We start from the raw sequence: 24,234 nt of genomic DNA, 5'->3' as shown, positions 1-24,234 counted from the left end.
TTATTAGATATCTGAAGAAGTGTGCATGCACACGAAAGCTCATACCAAAATAAAAACTTAGTTGGTCTTTAAGGTGCTACTGAAGGAATTTTTTTATTTTACTTCGATCCAGACCAACACGGCTACCTACCTGTAACCAGAACTGTGATAAAAATAGTAAAGGGAAACATTGAACGGACTGTGAGATTGGAGTTAATTTAGATTCAGGATCCTAACTGGAAAATGATTAGAGAAGGTGACCAAGACTCTACATTGGAAATAATCAAGAATCAGGGAAATTTCAGCAAATCAGGGAAGAATCAGGGAAACTTCTTGCAAAGATAAACTGAACTTGCAGGGGGTGGGGAGTGGAAGTGTCATAGGGCTCCTGGAAAACACTGGGAGATTTCTAATAATACCCTTCAGTCTGAATTAGCACCCTGCTAATATCTTTGATGTTACTTCATAACACAATTGTTCTCTGTGGGGAGCAGGTCTTCAGCTTAAAATATTTAGCCTGGGAGCTATTTTCATGTGTGTCAAATTCTACAATGTAAAGAAGCAGGATTTTGGAATTCTACCATAGAATTGCTTGTGAAAACTCACAAATTGCTACGATCACACTGCTTAGATTATATAGAGGGGTAACATCAGTCTAAGGCATAGAGTGGCTTTGGAAGTAACACAAAGCAACACGATACAGAAATTGAGGAACAGGAAATGCATGGGATAGGAACTCTCTGCTTCCTCAGCATCCACATCACATCTAAAGCCAGTCTCAGAAGTTACTGGCAGTTTCTTCCACTCTGATCATTAGGGGTTGCTTATGCCAGCTCTAGGCTGCAGATGAGACTCCTACACACACTCTTTACAGAGGTGGATTGTGGGGTGGATGGGAAGAGGCTCTTGGGCAATAGATCTAGTCTTGACCCACTTACAGAGCACGCAGCAACAAGCTCACGTAAGCCTTCCCCTGAATTGTACCCCGGAGGCTGTGCGTATCATTGCCCCATCCTTCTTCTCTAGGCTGAAGAAGAATTAGTAAAAGCCCAGAAAGTGTTTGAGGAGATGAACATCGATCTTCAGGAAGAACTGCCTTCACTATGGAATAGGTAAGCACATGCAGTAGTTTGCAAATTACGTTCATGGGGGAATGGGGTTGGAGGGGAGGGGTAAAGATACCTTGACTGATTCCGGCCATGATGTATTGGTCCACTCAGTTCCTTTTGCTAAGTGGAAACTCGTAAGGTTCAGTCCCGCTGAGCATTATGGCTCTGCGAGTGAATAATTGGAAGAAAAGCAGCTGCCCATGTCTTCAGTAACATATATTATGTTTCATTTTCCAGTCGTGTTGGTTTCTACGTCAACACATTCCAGAGTATCGCAGGTTTAGAAGAGAACTTCCATAAGGAAATGAGCAAGGTAACAATGGGTGACATTCTTCCTCTTCCCCCTTTGGGGACGATTGATGCTCATCTGGCTTCTCCCCCATGTCTTTCCTCATTCACTGTAAGAGAGGTCTAGCTATGTTAGCTGTTGCTGCTCAGGGAGAATGGTACCATCTCCCATTGTTATTAGGGCATTTTTCCCTCACTGGCATATCCCTTCATGATGTTACAGAACAGAAGTGACTTGCTGGGTGGGGCCACAAGATCAGCTCCATGGCTCACTGTTTCTTACCAGAAGGGGAGCTGTGGGGCAATGAGGAGGCTGGCATGGTGGAAGTGTCCCTCTGGAGCCAGGTCAGGTGCTCCTAGTGGTGTGTTTGCATCGTGCCAACCTCCCCACTGCCTTGTCTATCTCTCCTCTTTCCAGTAAACACCAACAACCCACTTGCCGGGAAGCCAGCATGGCAGCTCTGCCCCTGCCTGACCAGCTGCTTCAGTTCCAGAGCATGACCAGAAAGCTCACAGTTCAGCAGCTCTGCATGGGAGCACCATGTCTTATTTCATTGAGTTTCCCTGGGGAAGAATAGTGGGACATAAAATGCAATTAAATAAATCATCATTTCATTTGGCCCTGGTCCCTCATCATGTCCCCACTGCATCTGTCTTTAGTGCATCTGCCTAGTGAGTTCTTTCAGCCAGCTCGTATTTCTTCTGCTTTGGAAGAATGAAGCTATTTCCATTTTACTTGTGTGAGCCCACCTGTTAGTGAGAAGCCTTGATTTATACTATTATGGCATAGTTTGTTCTGTCAAGCTGATGAATTGGTAACAATCCATAAAGGGTTTTCGTTTAATGTCCAATGCATATAGTTACATAGGCCGTGCAGTTGCCTCAGAAAATTTAAATGCCTGCATGTGGAATGATGACTATACAGTCACACCTCGGTTTAAGTATGCTTCGGTTTGAGTACTTTCAGTTTAAGTACTCCGCGGACCCGTCTGGAACGGATTAATCCACTTTCCATTACTTTCAATGGGAAAGTTCGCTTCAGGTTAAGTATGCTTCAGGTTAAGTACGGACTTCCAGAACCAATTACACTCATACTTCGGGTTAAGTACGCTTCAGGTTGAGTACTCCGCGGACCCGTCTGGAATGGATTAATATTTCCATTACTTTCAATGGGAAAGTTCGCTTCAGGTTAAGTACGCTTCAGATTAAGTACAGACTTCCGGAACCAATTGTGTACTTAATCCGAGGTACCACTGTATATCTTCTCCTCCCCTGCACAAATCCCAAAATAGGGAACCAACAAGTTTAAGGTTCAAAGCAGCGAATGCAGAATAAGACATGGCCAGATGAACTAGTAAAATGTTGCTTAGCAGTGATGCATTCATCCAACACATTTGGACAGCCTGTTATTACTCAGTAACAAGGTTTTGTTTCCCAATTTTCCCTGTTTTGGTAAAAGATTATGTATGTGAAAGGTCTCTTTCCTTTGCAGTTATCTACATTTTATTAGAGCCGGGGGGAGGTCGGTTGAATTGCTGCCGTGGCAAGCACATGGTTGGCGTCACCCCCTCCCCCCCCAGCATGAACGCTAAGTTTGGCCTAGCATCTTGTTTAGTGACAAACTGTGGTTCCATAGCAACCATGGCTGCTGCAGTTCCAAGCAAGGCTCCTGGCTGCGGATGGGAAGAGAGAGCAGAAGGAAGGCATTAAGTCGCAATGAGGAACAAAGACCCTGTGTTGACACAAGGGCCCATAGTAGTGGAAGTATGTGATAGAAGGGGCAAAGGGGGAGAAAAGGCAGGAAACAGTAGAAACACGAGCTGAATTTGTTTCCTTAATGAGACAGAGGCTTCGCTTATGCGGCACCTGTTTCTGGAAGTCAAATGATGCTCACAGGATTTGGTGCTTTCAGTTTCTGTGACCATGAATCAGTGGGAATGAATGGAAGACCATTTCCCGTAGCCCAGTTCCTGGGTCAAAATGTTATGGGTGGGAAACCTTCAACCCGTGGGCCAAATTAGGTCTACTGGAAACTTCTGTAGCACAGTTGGTCCCAGAGAACTTCCTACAACACCAAACACCTGATTGGTGCTTATAGGAAACCCACTGACACCTGTACTTATAGCAAGCCCCAAAGTGGGACTCGCCAGAAGAGAAAGTATCCATTTGCACTGCCAGCTTGAACTGAAGCCAGCGATGCAAAAATCTCTCTCTCTCTCTCTCTCTCTCTGTTGGTTGAAGCTGTGTCTGCAAATGGGTCCTGTTTTGTTTTGGGTCACCTGACATCATTATGACACCAGCCGATTGACAGGTGGGAGGCACCGCCACCTGTCCAAATGGCCTGTAGGGTTTGTTTGTTGGGGGAGGGCAGGATTTGACCCACTGGCCAGATCCTGTTTCCAACCCATCCTCTAGGTTTTAATGCATATTTTTATATGCTCTTGTATAAAAAATATGAGCTTATTTTTTTCTTGATCTTCTATTTATTCATTTTAACATTTTTGTTTTCAGCTGAACCAAAACTTGAATGATGTCCTTGTGAATCTAGACAAAGCACAGGCAACAAGCACCTATCCTGTTAAAGCTCAGCCAAGGTTAGTCATTACTATATCTAGCATTGTGGGAAGGTGGGGGCAGGTCTGTGTTTGTGTTTGTCTTCTTCTCTTGACTACAGTCTTCAGTGCTACACTGGTTGTTAATCTTCTACCCCGCCAGACCAAGAATTGGCCCACCGAATGCTTTTCTTTCTGTGTGCTGTTACAGATACGGCAGCCACTGTGAGGGCACCATCTCCCATTACACACCAAACATCACATGGTTCTTAACGTTTGTTGACTATGGTGATTTGTGCACCTTTTTAAAAATAAAAAAACATAATAGTGTGTTTTGTTCAAAAGCAACATTTTGAAAAACAGTAGTGATTGAAGGGCAGGGAGGGGTGGGCAGCGTAGGAGTGGTGAGAAGCAACAAACATCTCTCCTGCTTTTTATGAATGGAGCTCTCAGTTATGGTTGTAACCTCCTTTTTCTCTGGCCCTGCTCCTGTGTTTTTAACAGCAGACTGACACACAGAAATTAACCACTGAAGCTTTTCCTGGTATGTCATACAGTGGTAGGAACAGGAAATTTCTTTGTGTTGGACCGCTGTTTTAAAGGCACCAAAGCAAGTCCACTTAACAGGGCGCCAACCTTTGGCACAATACCCTTGTTCTTGTGTCCTATTCATACTCAGCCTGTAGCTAAACCTAATTATGTGTACCTGAACTAATCACATATTCTTTCCCTGTTTCACCCCTGCCTTCCCCGCCTTTCCTCCCCTTCCTATGTTTTTCCTCCCTGTGTCAAATTTTAGATTGTAAGCTCCTTGGGGCAGACACCTGTTCATTTGTACTCTGTAAAATGCCTTGCACATTGATGGTGCTATATAAATAACAACAACAACAACAACAACAACAACAACAATAAAAATTAATAATAATAAACCTTATTCTCAGCTCTGGGGCTAAAGGCTGGCCCTTTGAGCTCCTTGACTCTGTTCCTTGCAGTCCATATTATTAAAAGCTGAGGGTCCCTGTGAAACACATGTTAACACACTTGTATGTTCAGTAAAAATGGATGGGGTTCAGGAAAAAATTATTGAGTTCTGCAGCCTTGAGGGATTAATATAGTTAAACAGATATGGTTTATTTCCAATCATCAAGATGAGAGCTGCATAGCTACACATACAAATCACAGGTTTTTTGTTCTCTTTCCATTCTGCCTGCAGCTGTGGCATCGAACCACACAGTGATTGCATTTAGACAATCATTTTCTCATCTTAATAAGGCCACAATATTTATGAGCCTTTTTGCATATCCATCCCCTTCACACCTTCCTTTTGAAGTCACTTTTCAGCAAGTTGTCTGAAATGGGAAACTGTGATTACCAGCTTTGGAACAAGGCAGGATATTAAACCAACTTTCAGCTTTGCTCCTTCTTCTCAGTCTTGTCACTGCTCTCATTGACATGGTATCTTGTTGACCCAGCCTTACATGTTGGGTATCCGTGGCATTGTTTTGAAGTGGTTCCAATTCTATGTGCACGTTCAGAGGGGGTAGCATTTGGGGTGGGCAGAAAGTATACTTCCCACCATTTGGAGTGCTGCAGGGCACAATTTTGTCTATTCAACATCTATATAAAAAGCAGGCATCCCCAAACTTCGGCCCTCCAGATGTTTTGGACTACAGTTCCCATCTTCCCCGACCACTGGTCTTGTTAGCTAGGGATCATGGGAGTTGTAGGCCAAAACATCTGGAGGGTTGCAGTTTGGGGATGCCTGATATAAAGCCAGTGGGAATGGAGATTTTGAGCATGGTGTCCTCATTTCTCCATAACATCTGCATCGGGTGTGACTCTGCAAGCCCTGGGGTAGTGTCTGGATGCAGCAGTAGGCTGTATGTGGGTCAGCAAACTGAGCTTGAATCCTGGCAAGATGGAGACCCCCCAGCTCCAAGAGACAGGTCAGTTGCCTGTTCTGGATGGGGTTGTGCTCTCTTTGAAGGAGCAGTCTAGGGATGCTCTTTGATCCATCTTTGTTGCTTGAGGCTCAGATGGCCTCAGTGGCTTGCAGAGTCCTTTACCAACTTTGACATGTGACAGCAGAGGCAGCTCATGGACTGAGATAGCTTAGCCACAGCGGCCCAGGAATGGATAAACTCATGACTGGATTGCTGTAGAAGTAGGAAAACCTTTGGGTTCCTGGAGGAAAAACAATCAAGGCCACCTAGCAGTTTCTGTTTTTGCCCTAACACTTTAAAGGACTTGTTCAGTGACTCGCTTCTCCTTTTCATTTGTAAAATAAATCCATTGTATCTTAGAGTTTTGTTTTGAACAAACCCAGCACAGCTTACGGCAGGGGTGTCAAACTCAAATTCATCGGGGGCCACATCAGCAGTTTGGTCACCCTCAAAGGGCCGATTGTATCTGTAGGACTATGTGTCCACTCTTTATTATCATAAATTATTGTCGCTGCATTCAATTATCACTTTTTTTGTAATAATGTAAGTAATAACTAGCTCTGAAAGCAGAAACATAGTCAGAATAATGGCAAGTAGATATTCAAATGTACAATTATTGTACAATTTATTGAAAAATGATTTTTGGTAACTGCACTGGGTGGTGGAGGCTCGCTAGGGTTTCATGCAGGACCTTTGCAGAGCTACTAGTACCTGGAGATGCTGGGGTCCTTCTGCATGCAGGACAGATGTTCTGCCAGTGAGCCACCACCCTTCACCAAAGGGACTGGCTGAGGTTGACTCACTGAAGCTGCTCTCCTGGCTCCAGGGTTTAAGGGCCAGAAGTATAAAGCAGCATCCTATGTTTCTGAGGAGAGGGAGAGGGAGAGGGAGAGGGAGAGGGAGGAAGGGAGGGAGGGAGGAAGGAAGGAAGGAAGGAAGGAAGGAAGGAAGGAAGAAAAGAGGGAGTGGGAGGGAGAGAGGAAGGAAGGAAGGAAAGAGGGGAGAGAAAGAAGAGTAGGAAATAAGGAAGAGAATAAAGAAGGAAAGAAAAAGAAAGAGGGAGAGAAGACGGAAAGGGAGAAAGAAGGAAGGAAGTAGAGGGAAAGAAAGAATAAGAATGAGGGAGAGGAAGAAAGTTGGGAAGGACGGAAGGAAGAAAGGAAGGAAGTAAGGAAGAAAGAAAGAAAAGAGGGAGCAGGAGGGAGAGAGGAAGGAAAGAGGTGAGAGAAAGAAGAGTAGGAAAGAAGGAATAAAGAAGGAAAGAAAAAGAAAGAGGGAGAGAAGACAGAGATAAAGAAGGAAGGAAGGAGAGGGAAAGAAAGAATAAGAACGAGAGAGAGGAAGAAAGAAAGGGAAGGGGGGGTCGCCGCCTTGATTCAGCGCCAGAAAAGAGCGCGAAGGGACCCAGGGGCAAAAAGCATTTCCCCGGCCCCAGCTGTTTGTCGGCGCTTTGTTGGCGCGGCGCTTCAGCAGCAAGGTCCCACTGCTGGGTCCCGCTGGCTGGGGCGCTCGGCGGGCCACATGACGAGGTCTGGCGGGCCGGATTTGGCCCCCGGGCCTTGTGTTTGACACCCGTGGCTTACGGGCACAAATAGGAATAAGGAGGAATTGGCTAGGGCTGTGTAAATACACACACTTCTCTTTCCTCACCCTCCGCTCTTAAGGAGAAGGTAGGCCTCACTCCTTGGATGAGATGGCCTCTGGCTCTCACCCAAATGCATGAGTGATGAAGCAATTTGGGAACTTGGACTCCCAGCTGCTTTGAGTCCCACATGCTGTGCTAGCAGTAATGAGATGAATGTGCCAAGACTGCATTAGGCAGAAGGAGAACTGTGGCTTGACTCCACCCTGCTTTGGCAAAATCAAATGGAGGTCAGTATCATATTTTAAACCCAACTGCTTTACGCTCACTCTGTCATAGGTGCACTGAATTAAATTAAACGTAGAAGCTAAGGAAAGTTTTCTAGCAGACCCCAGGGAGCTCGCGGCTCTCATACTCTCGGCAATGAGCTGAGCACTTTGTGTAACCTCCAAGATGTAGAGTGCTGGCGTATCGACCATGCATGAACACAGCTCTGTACAATGCTAAGTAAAACAGATGTTTGGTAAATGCGAAAAATCAAAGAGCAATGCATGAGACGAATGAGAGGGAGAGGCTGAACACGGATACAGTTTTATCAGTAAGCTTAGTTTATGCAGTGTACAAACAAGGACCACTCTAGATGTATAGTGCCATGAGGACAAATAGAGAAGATGCTAGGGCTAGCTTTTGGTCTCCAGATGTTGTTGAACTCCAACTCCCATCATGCCCGACTGCTGGCCATGCTGGGTGAGGCTGATGGAGGTTGGAGTAGTGGTGGACCTCGGGGTTTCATATTTCAGTGGCACCCTGTGCAATGCCTAAATGTGGTGCCTCCTCCCCCCACCTTGTTCCATTCTAAATCATAGCTGCAGCATCCACTGTGGCATCCCCAAGGCTCAGCACCCAGTGCAATCAAACTGGTCCTGCTGCCATAAATCTGCCTCTGGTTGGAGTCTCTTAAAATCTGGAGGGACACAGGTTAGCCAGCCCTGATTTAAATGTATAGGAACCCTGGAGAGAGCAATTTAGATGGACTCATTCCATTTTAAGGTTCATTTCTTCCTCATCATTAGGTTCATAGTGACATCAACTCCGATGTCATTTCAACACTACAGTTTTCTCTCTGGGGACACTTTGGAAGAAATGCTCTCATAATTGAAACAATATTTTTATCTTGTCCTGTTGCTCTTTGCATGAGGCCTGCCAGAATGATACCAGTTTATACCTGATAATAGGTTTGAAGCTTGGGAGAAACTGGTGAGATGGTAAAAAGAGCAGGTGGTCCCTTTACAATATTGTACCAATACTATGCACAATAATATGTGCAAGAATTTATTTTTAAAGTTAAAACATCCTGATTCTCAGAGCAGCCAGTAGACTAGGGGCAACCCCCCCTGGCAACATTACAAGAGGTTTATTTTTTGTGCCTCTAAAATTTATTTTTAAAATGTTGATAGAAGTTTTCTTTTACTGCTTCTGTGGCTCCCATTTACCCCCTAAATCTGCTTTAGGGGTTGGAGAACCCCCAGAACAGGTTTAGTGAGCACATGAATGTGTCATTTTGTGCACACATATCCCTGTTAGCATTCCTCTGAATTCCACCCATACATTTTACTTTACTTTACTTTATTATTATTATTTTTTAAAAAACAAACCCACTCCTGAGGGTTGTTGGCTGTGATTTTGTGACATCAAAAGGTTTTTGTGATCTCTCAAATATCATTTTTATTTTATTTTAAAATGCCACATTCAGTTATACACTTTGACATCTGGCCCTTGGAACGTTGACCATGGGCCAATGTGGCCCCCAGCCTGAAGAAGGTCAGCCATCCTTGCAGTAGACTGTGCAAAGGGCATGAAAGCCCACCCTAATAAACTTGTGACGGGATATGAAGGACTGGAAGTAAATACTTCTCAGGAGCTTCTGATTTCACCCCAAAACTGCCCCCCATGGTTGTTCAGCCCCCTGTTGGTTTTGTGGGGGTAGGTTCTCCATGGATTCATCTTACGGCACAACATCATTGGCGGCATTGCTGGAGGAAGGGGGGCGGGGGAGTGCATCGCCCCTGGCACCATGACTGTGGTGGGGTGCCATCGTGGTTGCCCCCCCCGGTCTGGGCACCACGCCCCTGTGGGCGGCATGCCACGCCCCCGGGATGTACGCCACCCCCCGGGGCGTGCACCTGCCATATCCCCGCTTGCTCTCCACCTGCCAGTGCTGGAGCATGAAGCTCTGCCACTGATTGGCGGAACGATCGCCTGGCACCTTAAGAGAATATTGATGCATTGTTAGGGCCATGGGTAAAGATATTTTGGAAAGGACTTGCACATTTGGCATTGTCTACTCTATGTGATGGTGGGGTCATGTGCCATAGGGTGATACCCTCAGGAGGTAACTCCCATGATGTTAGTGCAAGGTTTAAAGAAGACACGAGCTTATTCTTTTGTAGTCTCACACTATTGATATGTTGACTGATAGCCGGTGGTCCTTGGGTCACTCAGCTGGATTGCTTAGCTTCCTAGTTTTCAAACTCCACCATTGCCCTCCATATAACTTTGAGGTAACTTGGTAGTTCAATGATGGAAAGTAGCTTGCAAATGGAAAGCAACGAGCCCTTGATCTCTCCTCTTCCCATTTCCTGAATATTCACACAGCACTTAAAAGGATATTTTTCTACTGAAAATGTCCGGCGGACACCCCCTCTGCCAAGCTAATCAGATGCACACAGAGGGATGGCCCCATAGGTCCTCTTTGAATAAGTCTCTTCATGGTAACTACGTACGTTAGCTCATGCACGGAATCTTCACCTTTCTTTCACATTGGTTGAGCCGTGTTGTAATGGACATCACTTTCGTGTGCCGTCCTCAACAGAAAGAAAACTAAACTGTTCTCCAGGCTGAGGAAAAAGATGAGCAGGTACCAGCAAGCTCTGATTTGGATGTAAAAGCCAAAGGCCAGGCTGTATTCTAACAGCATATTGTTAGCTTGGTGACTGAAATGGAGTTTCTGCATGATCCAAATTGCTTTGTTTTGGAATTACGGATTGCATTGGTGTTTCTGAATAATCCTAATAGTGTTTTACAAATGCCTATAACCACTTCCACCCTCCTTTTGAAAGTTGGCAACAGAAGATATATGGACCTTTGTATTTCCCAAAGAATAAATGAGCATCTTGTGGTCTACTCACGTGCTGCAGACCTAACTACTGGAAGTTGCTTAAGACAGCAAATTGCAGCTGTGTCCCAAGGCCAGATTTGCTTTTAAGTGCAGGGAACTTCAGGAAAGCTTGTAGTGGACCAGGACAGACATAGGTTGGGTGGGAGGAGAGAGGGGAAAAATGGGAGCAGTCTTCTTCTCTCCCTCAAACCTTGTTGAAGATGAGTTTTTAGGTCTTCTGTTCTTCCTTCTTGAAAGTCTAACGAAAAATAATCTCATATCCTTTTTTTCTTTTCAGGACAGGAGCCAGTCAGTCTTTTAATCTGTTCCCTTATACTTCTTAAAAATAGTGCAGATGTTGGAGGATAACATTAGTTGGGTGGATGCTTAGGGGACATGGTGCTTGGTTGTATTGTGTTCATATACTAACTAGCTTGCCGAATTGCATGGTGGCTGGTATTACTGTGTAACTCTGAGTTTACAGAGAGAACTCTCAATTGCTTCCTTTTCGCTGTGTATGTCCTTGGATAAGATCTGAGAGCTAAAAGACCTTCAACCTCCTTGCTGAAACAAGAGTCCCTATGAGGATACATACAAGGCAGGAGAATGGTTGAGGTGTGAGTTGGTGACCCACCTTTTATTACTTGCTTCCTGCAATTCCCATATGAGGCTCTCATAAACAAACAGGTTAAAACCATCTTTCAAATATGTTTATCTAAAACTAAGTCCTACTGGATTCAGTGGGATTTACTACCTAGTATGAATGCTCAGGCATAGGCAGGCCCTGAGCATGTGTTTGCTGTTCTGTTGCTAGAGACAGTTTTCAAACATTCTCAACGATTTCTAAATACTGAGATGACACAATGTGGTGTGGAAATCCAGCACTTGTGATTGCTTTCCAAGAACAATGTATTTCAAAACAGCTTGTCTGCTCCGAACTTGAGCTTTATACTCCATGTTGTTTCAATATGGTCTGTTGCCCCCTATCTTGTTATGTGCCTGTAGCTATCACAGCTAACCAGTGGCTTTGGTGATTGAAATAATTATTGCGTAATATAGAGCATGGCGTGGGAGGATGAAAGACACTGGTGAGGTTAAAGGTTATATGCTTGATCTATTAGGAGCCCTGTTTAATGTCAATACCATTCTTGTTGCATTCTTAGGGGATAACAGCTTACTGTATTCAAAGGCCAATCTACATGTGGCATTAAACATACAGTTTGGTATTACATTATCAGGATCAAGACCCCAGAATGCAAGGAGAATGAACTCTTCTTCCCCTCCCATATCACAGACCTGATGAAATCTATTCCCCATGCAGCTGTTGTTTGACATAGGAAGAAAGTTCCCATGGACATCTTCCTGCAAGAGGCAGCAGCTTATGGAGCGAGTGATTTTTTTTCTTGGCAATTGTGGTGTGGGAGGCAAGAGTTAAATGGATAGACCCCATGTGTACTATGCCCACCCAAAAAAGCAGCTGCTGTTTACAGGTTTGTTTGCCTGGAAACTTCCATTTCACTGTATCTGAAGAAGTGTGCATGCACACGAAAGCTCATACCAAAATAAAAACTTAGTTGGTCTTTAAGGTGCTACTGAAGGAATTTTTTATTTATTTTATTATTATTTTACTTCGATCCAGACCAACACGGCTACCTACCTGTATTCTGCACCAAACTACATGATTATTGTCATGCATTCTTTTGCATTAAAAGTTTGTGCTATTAATGGGGCCCAGGCATCTGTTGCAAAATAATAATTAAAAAGGGTACTTTCCCTCATCCCTTAAGCCACCTCTAATAAAAAGCTCATTCAAATGCTGATATTCTCTCTCTCTCTCTCTCTCTCTCTCTCCAGTGACAGTACCCCAGCAAAACCAAACAAAACCCCCTCATCTCCACCTGATGGGACTCCCATCACCAGCCCTGAGACCAAGGCTATCAACCATGAGCCAGAGCCATCCACTTTGGAAACACCTGGGGGAGGCATCCCTAAGTCTCCATCTCAGGTAGTGAGGATTGCTGCTGCTGCTGTATTTTCCTTGAGGACATACATGACAATGTCATTCATGGTTGAGTTTCCTTGGCTGCTACTCTATGGAGAGTAATGGACTTTTCTCCATTTATGTCCACCAACAATTCTAGGCAACGTGTATCAACTAGTCTCTCCATTTCTCTCTAATGTTGTTCTTGCCTAATCCAGTTTCTTTATCTACAAATGACAGTACTTCCTCTTCAGTAGGGATTCTGTGTAGGCTGAGCTGGTCTTGCTGCGTAACAGGTATGGTACATAACTGTTTTTAAGCACAAGCAGAGGCTATAGATAAACTAAGAAAACCTGTACTGGCATGGGCAGCTTCTGGATCAACTGGTGGCACAGGATATCAGTTGAATCAGGAAGCAGAATATGGGAGTTAATTAGAATTTTTTTAAAAGGCAAATGGTTTTGCTAGTTAGGAAAGGTGGATTATGAACTCTTCCATCCTCAATGGACAAGAAACAGGTAAGTGAATTGGACCAGATATAAGATAATGATACTAAGAATGACATTTTGCATATTTCTTCTTCTTCTTCTTCAGCATGAGATGCACTATTGCCCAAAACCTGATCTTGACTTTTAAAGTGTAATGAGAGCATTTTGGGGTTGTCAGCTTTGCAGCCATAATGGCCAGTTGAAATCCACAACAATCATGCGAAGAGAACAACCTGTACATTGGCAGTTAGACAGTTGTAGGCCTTATGAGAAACAGACTACCTGAAAAGTCTTTGGTATGTCCTATGGTTGCCCATGCAACTGCTGAGGATCACATGAATTGCTGAACAGCAAAGATGGCAGTTCTCTCCTAGCAAAAAAGCTACAGCAGGAAAATGTCAAATGTCAAAATATTTATATTATGTTCCAAACATTAACTTTTTACTATTGCTGGAGTTATTTTGATTTTTATCAGAGTGTGAGTGGCTTTTATTTGGCCTTTTCTGTGTCCATTTTTTCCAGAGAACGGTAGGTTTGTTCTAGCAGTTAAAGCACCAAATACTATTTTGAGAACATTGTGCTTGTTAGAATGTTAACCCATGGGTGCTGAATTCTGGCTGTGGTATATCAAATGTAGGGCATGTTTCATAATATTTACTGTAACTGTAGATTTATGTAAGAGCTGCCTGTGAGAAGGAATTACAGTATAACTCTCTACACACTTTCACAGAATTCCGTGGGGCTTGGTCCCAGGTAAATGTGTCTTGGATGGTAACCTTAGTGTCCTAACAGAACCTAGCAGAACCATTGAAAGTGTTCTATGTACTGTATATAGCAGTATTTTTAAATACCCATGTCCTATCTTTTGAATAGGGCCCTAAACAATATGCCCAAATGAAGAAGTGGAAATTCTAATTGGAAATATTGTATGTTCTGAGAGTAACCTCTGTCTCATCTCAGTTATGTTAGGTCCAAGAAGGTGGTGGTTTGGAAAATAGTTAAAACTTGGATATATAGAAACTTGAGGTTTCCGTGTAGGTGTTCTGCTATGGAATGGAATTTACAGATGGCCTCTTGAGGTGCTCCCCGATGTACATCCCGCTCCAAACAGCTGATAGGTGGGATTTTAGTTTTTTTTTTAAGGGTTAAGTAAGTAAAAGGGACCCAGGTGGCGCTGTGGTTAAACCACTGAGCCTAGGGCTTGCTGATCAGAAGGTCGGCGGTTCAAATCCCTGTGACGGGGTGAGCTCCCGTTGCTTGGTCCCAGCTCCTGCCAACCTAGCAGTTCGAAAGCACATCAAAATGCAAGTAGATAAATAGGAACCGCTACAGCGGGAAGGTAAACGGCGTTTCCATGTGCTGCTCTGGTTTGCCAGAAGCGGCTTTGTCATGCTGGCCACATGACCTGGAAGCTATACGCCGGCTCCCTCAGCCAATAATGCGAGATGAGCACACAACCCCAGAGTCAGTCACGACTGGACCTAAAGGTCAGGGGTCCCTTTACCTTTACCTTTAAGTAAGTAAAGCCTCAACTTTTACATCAGGGAGATGAACTGCACTTGTAGCACCTTCTTTCTGTGAGTGATTTCCATATCCAGTTAGGTATATGAATGTGAACCTCTGCTGGTGTATGTGATCCCAAGCATTTTGGGGGCAAGGAATTGAAGCACTGCTGACCCACAATCTACTGTATATAAAATAAAATAAATTCCTTCCAGTAGCACCTTAGAGACCAACTAAGTTTGTTATTGGTATGAGCTTTTGTGTGCATGCACACAAAAGCTCATACCAATAACAAACTTAGTTGGTCTCTAAGGTGCTACTGGAAGGAAATTTTTTTTTACTATGGCAGACCAACACAGCTACCTACCTGTAACTACCACAATCTATATGTTTGGGATACCCGTTGTTTCTAATTCAGACAAGAAATTATAAGCCCTCCTACCTGCCCCCCTCACAGGATGTGTCTCTCCTTTCAGCTCCCTCTCCCTGGGCTTTTCATTAACCCAGTCCTAACTCCTGACTCACTATGAGACACCCAAAACCACTGCAACTTGCTGTCTTTCCCGAGCTGATGAGGGGTTGGGCCTCTCTGGAAAGGCAGCCCTTCTTCCTCATTGCTGCTAGTTGTTTCTTCCTTGGAGCAAACCACAGCCTCACCCTCTCGGTGCCACCTGTGTGGTTGAAAACGACTTACAACAACAAACAACGCATGCATAAAAGTAGCCAAGACATAGTAAAATCTAAAACTCATTCATTTTTTGAAAAGGAGGGACAAAAACATTCCATTCCACAGAGAATTAAAATATTGCCTTCAGGTGTCTTTAAAAAAGAAAAGAAAAAAGCCACTTCCCTCTATCCCCCCCAAGGAAATACAAAAGAAACATGGTTTCCTATAGTGTCTAGAGCTGCCTTTCTCAACCTTGGGTCCCCAGATGTTCTTGAACTACAATGTGCAACATCTCTGACCACTGGCCTTGCTGGCTAAGGATGATGGGAGTTGTAGTCCAACAATATCTAGGGACCCAAAGTTGAGAAAGACTGACCTAGGGAACTTGCCAAGATAGTGTATTAACAGAAAAGACACATGGTGAATGCCGCCATCATCTGGTGGTTCCTTTTCAGTGCATAGTTCAGCTAATCATTGCAGGTTGGCTGTTTCATTTATTATGCTCACACATCAGAGACAGATCCTAATGGGCATAAAACAGTATTTTTAAACCAGCACATTAATTTTCCCAGCATATTTTTTTTAAAGGAAATATAAGCATGCAGTAGTAAAGGCATTTCAGCAGGAAACCTATTATTCACTAAGAAGCATTCCTGACAAACCTTCTTCCATAGTTCAGGGGTTTATATCTGCAGATAAATGACTAAGTTGGGTGTGTTGAGGAAGAAGTAAAATCTGGGACTTTAATGTCAGTTTTGGAAAGAAGATTTCGTAATGTTGACACACTGGAGTTTAGCTAAGCACTAATCAGCTCAGCAACGAGTTGCTCTTAACCCCACCTCCTCATGCAAACAGCATCAAATATTTTAAAAATGCAGTCAGCTTCCTGCTGCATACCTGCATTTGCTTTGGTGCATTACTGTGCAATGAGAGATACAATATTTTTCTTCCAAAATCAGCATTCTTGTCTGTTGCTAGCCTGCCCATGCAATCTTGAGTTGTGCAGGTGGAAATAAGTTTATATAGAAAGATATAGGAAGAATCTGCCATTAAAACAGAAAGCAACATTAGATGTTTTTTAGAGGCACACAAAAGTGGACAGTGCACCCGATTAAATGAAAAATGTAACCTATTGCCTAACAAAATCAAATTTTAAAAGTTAGTGCAAGCCAAAGTACAGACCTCAGGGGGAAAGATATAAGCTATGGCCAGATGATGTGACAGAATGTAGGGGAAGGTGGGAAATCCACTTCCATAAAAGGAAACTTCTTGAACTCTAAAGGAACAAGTTGACAGCATGTCAGGTTTGAAGCTCCCCTTCGCAGAGCCAGAAAGGTATTTACTTTTTTTTAAAATACTTTTTATTAAATTTTCCAATTAAAACACAATTCAATTATTTCAATTACATCCAATTATACACATACATATCAAGCCAAATATTATGCCAAATCATAAAAATTTTTAGGCTTCCCATGCTTCAATGTCTGGGGCTTCTAGATAATTATTCGCACTTTACAAGGTATTTATTTACATATGTACAAAGCACAGTTCCCGCTCTGACATGTCTCCTTCCTCCGACTCCAGAGCATTCTCGGGCAGTTCCCCGACACAGCACTGTCTCAAACTTAGATAATCTCCCTGTCACTACAAAAGTGGATGAATAAGAATTGATCACTTGCATGCTGAAGGTGTGTTCTTGTTGGAAATCTAGAATGACTTCACTGGACACAGTGCAAAAAATATTTTCTTAGGTTCTCCAAATAAATGTAGCAGCATTTGAAGATGGCATGTGAGGAAATGCAAGTGTGGAAGACACATTGCTCAGCTGCAGCCAGAAGTCTGCCCTACTGAGAGGATATGGTTTCCATTTGATTTTTAGACCCCAGTAGCTGCTGATAAAGTGATTGTTAGGTAGTGGGGAGGAAGGCGTAACACTACTTTCCAGAGTTTTAAAAAGCATGAGTAGGGTGTGCGAGAGGGAAGATTGCAGTGCAGATATAACACCCATGTTGCCTTATAAAATCAGGCAGTGGTCTTTCCTAAGAGTGCTGGGCCCTGGGCATGCCAGTTCTTTTTATACTGAAAACCAAAATGTAGGTTGTGTCTGTTGTTGTTAACAATGGATGTTTCCATTATTAAAAATCCACTCCAGGTTTTCTCCCAAGTCCCCAACCCCCAATTTCAGAAGCCTAATTTAGATTTCCTTCCACCAGTTATATTTAGTGTTGCTATTGTTAAAGCAATTAGGAGTATTACATTAGTCTTGCCATTCTGCTGCCATTTGCCTGGAGATCTTCTGGTTGATCTGAATTTACCTTCTGCATGTGCTGGAATTTCTGCAGCTTTTGATTATCAGCCAGTTGACAAACATATGTATGAAATGGCAGCACCATCTTGTGCATTAAATGTAGGTCTGCAGTTAAAAGAGTTACATCCAGAGATAAGCCACTGTGTTACAAGAAGCACTAAAAAGTAAAGTGTGTGAATCACATGAGTCTGTTATTTTTTGGCACTTTTGTGACCTGTGAAACTAGCCAGATTGACTGTTGAAGACCCCAGTATGTAACTTAGCTTGCTCCTGCTAAATTGTCTTCAACACTTCGGAAAACTAGATCTTTTCTGCTAGGCAGGGCAGCATGACAAGAGTTTCACACAATATATTGACTGGGAAGCATTTTTTTAATGGTCAAGTAGCACAACACAATTGAAAACCAACCTACTGCTCTGATATTGCATCTAGAAATTCCAGCTAATTTAGGTTTCTTAGTATGTTTGGTTGAAAGCATGACACCTGAACACCTGAGAAAGGAGATGGAAGAGAAGAAAATCTTGATGTAACCAATCCAGATGGTATGACCCCCAAGTGTGGCCTATGATGTTAAAGAAAAATAAGAGCTGCAATGTAACTTGTCGTAGGAGAATATGGATTCCCAGACCAGCATAATTGTTATTTTTGTGACATTTGTGGTTATTTCACAGGAATGCTGTGACTCCAAAAAGAATTGGACCCTGATTTCTTTTGGTTTGTATCTCAGCAATATTTAGGATGCAGAAATGTCTTTGTGACGCTGAACCAAGGTCACTTATAAAGAATGGGTTTAATATATCCGGACGCCTGTTTTTAGGAATCAGTAAAGCTGGCTTGGGTATCTTCTTTCTCTGTAGGCAGACAGATATTGCTGCCACGAGTAATGCTGCTTTCTCTGCTGGCTCCTCAGCACTTTTTTTTTTGTAGTATGTAAACCCCCTCCTTGTCCTCCAGAAGGTTGCACAGACTCTAATTATGTATGCATGACCTATCTTATGCATATTAATTGTGTTACGCTTCTCCTCTGCAGAAGGGAGACCTGCCCACGACTGAAGTGTAACTAATGATGCAAAGCCTTCTTTTGGAAGTGTGTGATTGTTTCTCCCTCCTCCCATGTGTGGACAACCCCCTAGACCTCCTTCCCCTCTAGTTGTGTGTGTTTTGTATTTAGTTTTTGCTAACCTGGTTCCTGTCTCTGGTTTTTTGGGTGTTGCTGTCTGTGCCGTCGCCATGTGTTCGCTTGCATGCAGTTGCGGAAAGGCCCTCCCGTGCCGCCACCTCCAAAACTCACTCCGTCCAAGGAGATGAAGCAGGAGAACATCATCAACCTGTTTGATGACAATTTTGTCCCAGAGATCAGTGTGACAACCCCCTCACAGGTTAGCTTCTCCTTCTTCCCTGCCCTCCTTTGCCCCTTCCTCTATCCGCTTCACCTTAACTTTTTTTTTTTTTGGTCCTTTCCTTATTAGAGGTGTCAGGCCATGAAAACTGCTCAGTGCATGGTAAAGTGAATGTGTGGGAGGGGCCAATGTGATTTGAACTGGGCAAAAGGGCCAGTGAGTTTCCTCACCACATATTACTGGCTCAGAAACTGTATCTGAGGTAGATGGAGGCAGAATACTTGGAGAGATTCCATCATTTTCCAGTGTCTTTCATCAAAGCCCTGGAGATTAAACCTATTTCTCCCAGCTAAATAGGAGAGTGAGGCTGGAAGGCATTATTATTTCAGGACATTGTGTCCCCATTCATATATATATTAAATACCCTCATGTGAAGTGGTCCCAGTTCTGCAGCCAAGTGGAGGAAATGAGGTTTGCATCAAGGGCATCCATCCCCACCCTTTAGAACAAACTTTCCTCCTGAGGCCCACATTCCATTTCTGGGGAACTTTTTGGGGGGTCTGGGAAAAAGTGGGTGGAGCACAGAATCTAGGCCAGGCATCCCCAAACTTTGGCCCTCCAGTTGTTTTGGACTACAATTCCCATAATCCCCGACCACTGGTCCCCTTAGCTAGGGATCATGGGAGTTGTAGGCCAAAACATCTGGAGGGCCGCAGTTTGGGGATACCTGATCTAGGGTAAAGTTCAGAAGCTCTGCCCACATTATTTTTCTTAGAGTGAGGAGGAATTGTCTGGATGGGGCCCCCTTCATAATTGGGCGCTAGCATGGTCACCCTGGCTCATACCTTACTTCCCCTCACATGGCTGGGGGATTAAGAATTGTGAGATTCTTAAATATATGAATGTGGACTATGCCTCACAGTGGTAACTTGAAACACCTGTGCGATTTTAGCTGACTCCAAGAAAAAGGTGCTTTCTTTTCTTATTGATAAGAGTCTGAGAGACAAATGGGTTTTGTGTTAGGGACTTTGGATGCTTTCATGCACCAACCCTAGACAGGTCATGGCCCAGGGCCTACACTTAATATTTTTTTAAGTCACTAGCATCTGCCCACCTCTTCAGAGTCTCATGGCCTCTCAAGCTACTATTGTAAAGCTTGAGAAACTGATTGAAAACAAAGTATTCTATGGATGGATGGATGATATCCACCACCTTGCCCCTTCCCAGGGATGCTTTAATTCTAGCCCCTGTGAGGGAAGAAGGAAGAAACAACAGCCTGACCAGTTTTCTGGCTACATTCTCACAACTTGTACCATCACCATCACCATCACCACCATCATCATCAACAACATTGTGATGTATAATTCCCCCCCCCCATTATTCATAAAAAAATTGACACCTCTAGCAGTTCTGTTTCCTGATTCCGCTCTTCCTTCCCTACCTCAGCGCGGTGGCCTGCGGCTTTTACCTCTTCCTCCTGTTCGACGGCCGAAACATTGCGTGAGGGGCCTGGAGTTGGGAGAAAAGGCAAGTGTAGGCCACAAGTTACAAGGGTTGTGGGATTACCTCACAGTCGTGGGGATACAGGTCATAGTTCTACAACAGATTAGGATTCCTTATCAAGGGTGGGGAGCAAAGGAAGATATTAAGCTGCCATTTAGCTAGCTTTAAACCTGATTTTTTCTTTTAAATAAAAAGTAGGTCTTGGTCATTGCTAGAAACATTTATTGGAATGTTCTGAAACAAATTAACACAGAAATGAGCACCAAGCGTGGTTTTATGTCTGGCCATTTAGTAGCAACCATACATATATGGGCCAGTTCTAGTAGAACAGGGTGTGGAGCTCTTTGAAAATGATGGGAATTGGAGTCCAAAAACATCTGGAGGGCTTCTGGTTCCCCACTCTTGCAAGGGTGGAAACAAAAAGCAGCAGATCGCAATATCTCTTGGCAGATGACCAAAGAGAAGGTTCAGAAGTACAAAAGAACTACAAGGGGAAAAAGAGGACCCTGCAGGGAAAAAGAAGGCTTGTAGTACAAAATAAAATAGGTTGTTGGGAGTAGTGTGTGGGAACAGTGATTTGTTTACATTTGAGAGAGAGAAATAAATGAGCCTGCCTAGGATATCTTAGACTAAGGGACTTTTGGAAGAATGCCTGTGGAAAAACACCTGTTAAAAAATGTTACGTGAAAATGCAAAATCAATGATGAGCAGATGACAGAATTAGTCTCACCACGAGGTATTGCGAGATTATTGCTTCATGTGTCAGATTCTGGACAGCATTAGAGGCTATCCAAATTTTTCTTAATTTAGTATAGTTTTAAATAGGTGGGAGAATGAAATTTGAAGCAGAAAATTCCCAGATGCACTGCTAGCCCTGCAAAAAGGATCTCACCAGCTGTTGGTGGCACTTTTCTTTTTTTATGAAAATCCTGATATGTAGGCGGAGTGGTTTTAAAGAGGTTTCCCACATCATATTAGTCGTTGGTAACATGCAATAGGCCGAATTTATGGCTTTCAGTGAAATGTACCAACAAGCATTGCCTTTTCTTTTTGATTTTTCTTCCTAAAGACAAGCGCTCAGAGATAGCTCCATGGGGAGCTAGGAAGGAGAGCAGAGGCTTTGAATTAATGGAGAAGCAGAGACTAAAAGTGAGAAGAGTTGCACTTTGTAGAGTCTTTTGGTCAAGGGAACCAAGGGGCTGCATTCAGTGTAGGAATTCTGTCTGTACATCCCCCATTCATTTTGTTATCTGAGAAAGCCGTGGGCCACTGAGCAGCCTTCCTACCTTGTCCACACCTATCTTTTCCTTGTAGCATGCCTCAACAACTCTTACACCATGTTTTATATCATACGTTTCTGTGTAAAAACACTTGCCTAAACAGAGCATTCAGCTTGGGACTCAACCAGCATGGAGAACACCTGACATGTACAGGTTTCAAATGGATGGGTTTGATTCCTAGATCAGAAACCATAGGGAAAAACCTATGATCAATGTATTTCATGTACCATATGTGAATTTTTCTGTGTGTGTGTGTGTTGGGCTAATTATTTGGGAGGAGAGGGAGGGCAAGCTAACAAGAAAGAGGAAGCCTCGGCACTTGGTGCAGGTGACTCTGGGGTGACAGGTAAGCTTCTAGCATGGCTGTACCCTTTTGACCTCAATTGTTTTTTTAGTCAAGCACAGAAAATGAATACCTAGAAGGTCTTGCTTCAGTGGTGTAACCTACATAAGAAATACTTAGGTGATCTGCTGTGAGTATTGTGTAACCTTTTAAAATCTAAATCTATTGGAGTTGAGATTATAAGACAGAAAACCGCCTTCATTGAAAGCTTGTTCTGATACTGGTAGGAACTAGTGAATGACACAAAAAAAAAGTTAAAGTTGAAATATAAACTGCTGCTGCTTGGAAAGTGTGCGGAAAAGAATGTGCTAGAAGTTTCTCTTTTGAAAGTATGTGGATATATCAAACCGATAAAGGGTTTTGCTTGGAAACAGCAGCAATATAGTTTTGCCTCAGTTGGTGCATTTTCGTTAGTTTTCACCAGATATCCTAATAATTCAGAAATGTTCACTGCTGTGCCTTGGTTTGGTAAAGAAAGGTTACATTGCATTACTTTGCCTTAGGACCAGAAGAACTATCAAACAAGTTGCTGAAATATTTGGACAGAGCTCCTTTCAGAAACAGCAAGCTGGGGGAAAAGGGGTGCCTTGTAAATCATCTTTTTAGGAATATGGGCATTAGTCATATTCCTAAAGTTTGAATGCTGCCACTGATGTGCTAATTTGCAACCCCAATAGAATTGCTTCTAGTTAATAAATAACCTCCTGACTAAAAGGGACCTTTTGGCTAGAGATATAACTTGAAATGTATATAATAGAGAACTGGCACAATTCATTAATATTGAAAATAACGTCCAAATAATGGATAGCATTAGAATATGGGCAGGGGGAACAGATTGCAAAAGTTAGGATCTTAAACAAGGAATCTACTGTGTTTCTGACTATGATGATACAGATTTGCTGCTGTGAGGCTCATAGAGAGGCTTCCACTGAAAAGGCCGTGCACATCATACATAGTTTCCTTCTTTTAAGAAGTGCCTAAAGCAGTGGCATAGATGTGCTGAAAGTTGCATGTGCAAGTATCTTGGGTAGGATTTAGGGACGCTGTTTGGAAAGATCACAGGTGATGGTAACCTGAAGAAGACCCCTTATACGCTGTCTAGAGCTGCTACATGATAAATATAATGGATGGTAACATGAAAAACTGCTCAGGCTCTGTGGAATACTGATGCTTTGTTTTCATGGCTGCGTTTCTGCAAAAGTGTTGAGCGTACTGTGGCCACTGGGCATATGTGAGCATTCGTTGCTTGTACCATACAGTTGTATGCATCTTTTTTTTTGCACCTTCAGCTCCTGGGTAACACCTTCTGCATACCAGCCTGCTTCCTATACCTAACTAATACACAATACTGCTTTTCTTCCTTAATGCTGCAAGTTTGATGCCCCTGGGCCCTTCCAGGAGGGAGCCAGCCTGTTGGATTTTGATTTTGATCCCATTAAACCTGATAACAGCCCTGTAGGGAAGTCGCCTACGCCTGCTGCCCAGGTTGGTTTACTGCTGTCATTCCTCCATGAAATGTTAGACAATATAGACCTCATCAGTCATGATGGGGATGGGTGTGCATGTATGTATTCATAGCAACAGAAGTACACGTGGAGACTTACAAAATGGTATCTACAGAGTCTCCTGAAGATTCGCATTAATAACCGAAGCTTATGCTTTTTAGGTGTTTCATGTACACTAACTTGGTAATTCTTAGAATAATCTTGTAGAGCAGCGCAGTGTTGTTTATACTACACTGCTGATCAGGGAGCTGAGACTTGAAGAGACTGACTTGCCTAAGACCATCTAGGAGTCCCTGACTGAGCTGAGATTTGAACCACAGATTTCCTGCAACCAGTTATGAGTCAACTTTGGTAGGCATCTTGTTGCCTTGTTGCCATTATTATTATTTTGACTGGGAAAGTAATCTGTGGATTCTGTATACTTAATACATAATATCCAGTAGGCAAATGCATGCTGCAGCTGAGTTTCTCCCTCAGGTACCTAGCATATCAGAAGTCTGCTCTACAGTAACTTGCAGCAGAGCTGAAATTTCAGTGTGGCTCCTCCTCTTATGCTTTCTAAAAACAACAACTGAATACATTTTTGTTTTGACGAACTTTTCCAGCCGGATGTAAAAAGGTCTCTGCCTTGGGTGTTCCTTTCGTATTGTTCTTAAACCGATCTGCACCTGGATTTTTGTAGTGTTCTAAAAACTAATTTTTAGCT

General features: G+C 43.2%; 1 protein-coding gene across 33 annotated transcripts in view; it reads left to right on the top strand.

Annotated features, from left to right (window-relative positions):
* The window catches only part of BIN1 (bridging integrator 1), a 121,087-nt gene that overhangs the window by 78,463 nt on the left and 18,390 nt on the right, over positions 1 to 24,234 (top strand). For 6 of the 33 annotated variants that reach the window (XM_088662593.1, XM_088662508.1, XM_088662576.1 and 3 more), the window contains 5 exons: positions 1,006 to 1,091; positions 1,326 to 1,401; positions 3,888 to 3,970; positions 10,326 to 10,370; positions 12,465 to 12,615. In XM_088662593.1, the coding sequence (XP_088518719.1) occupies positions 1,006 to 1,091; positions 1,326 to 1,401; positions 3,888 to 3,970; positions 10,326 to 10,370; positions 12,465 to 12,615 (441 nt within the window). Of the gene's footprint in view, positions 1 to 1,005; positions 1,092 to 1,325; positions 1,402 to 3,887; positions 3,971 to 10,325; positions 10,371 to 12,464; positions 12,616 to 18,807; positions 18,937 to 20,343; positions 20,425 to 23,397; positions 23,509 to 24,234 lie in introns of all 33 variants that reach the window. The other 27 variants (XM_088662460.1, XM_088662432.1, XM_088662442.1 and 24 more) reach the window with 7 other exon arrangements.

The sequence above is a fragment of the Zootoca vivipara genome, chromosome 1 (genome assembly GCF_965207765.1).
Source record: "Zootoca vivipara chromosome 1, rZooViv2.hap1.1, whole genome shotgun sequence".
NCBI lineage: Eukaryota > Metazoa > Chordata > Lepidosauria > Squamata > Lacertidae > Zootoca > Zootoca vivipara.
The sequence above is the reverse complement of the archived record's forward strand: the minus strand, read 5'-3'. Positions and strand labels throughout refer to the sequence as shown.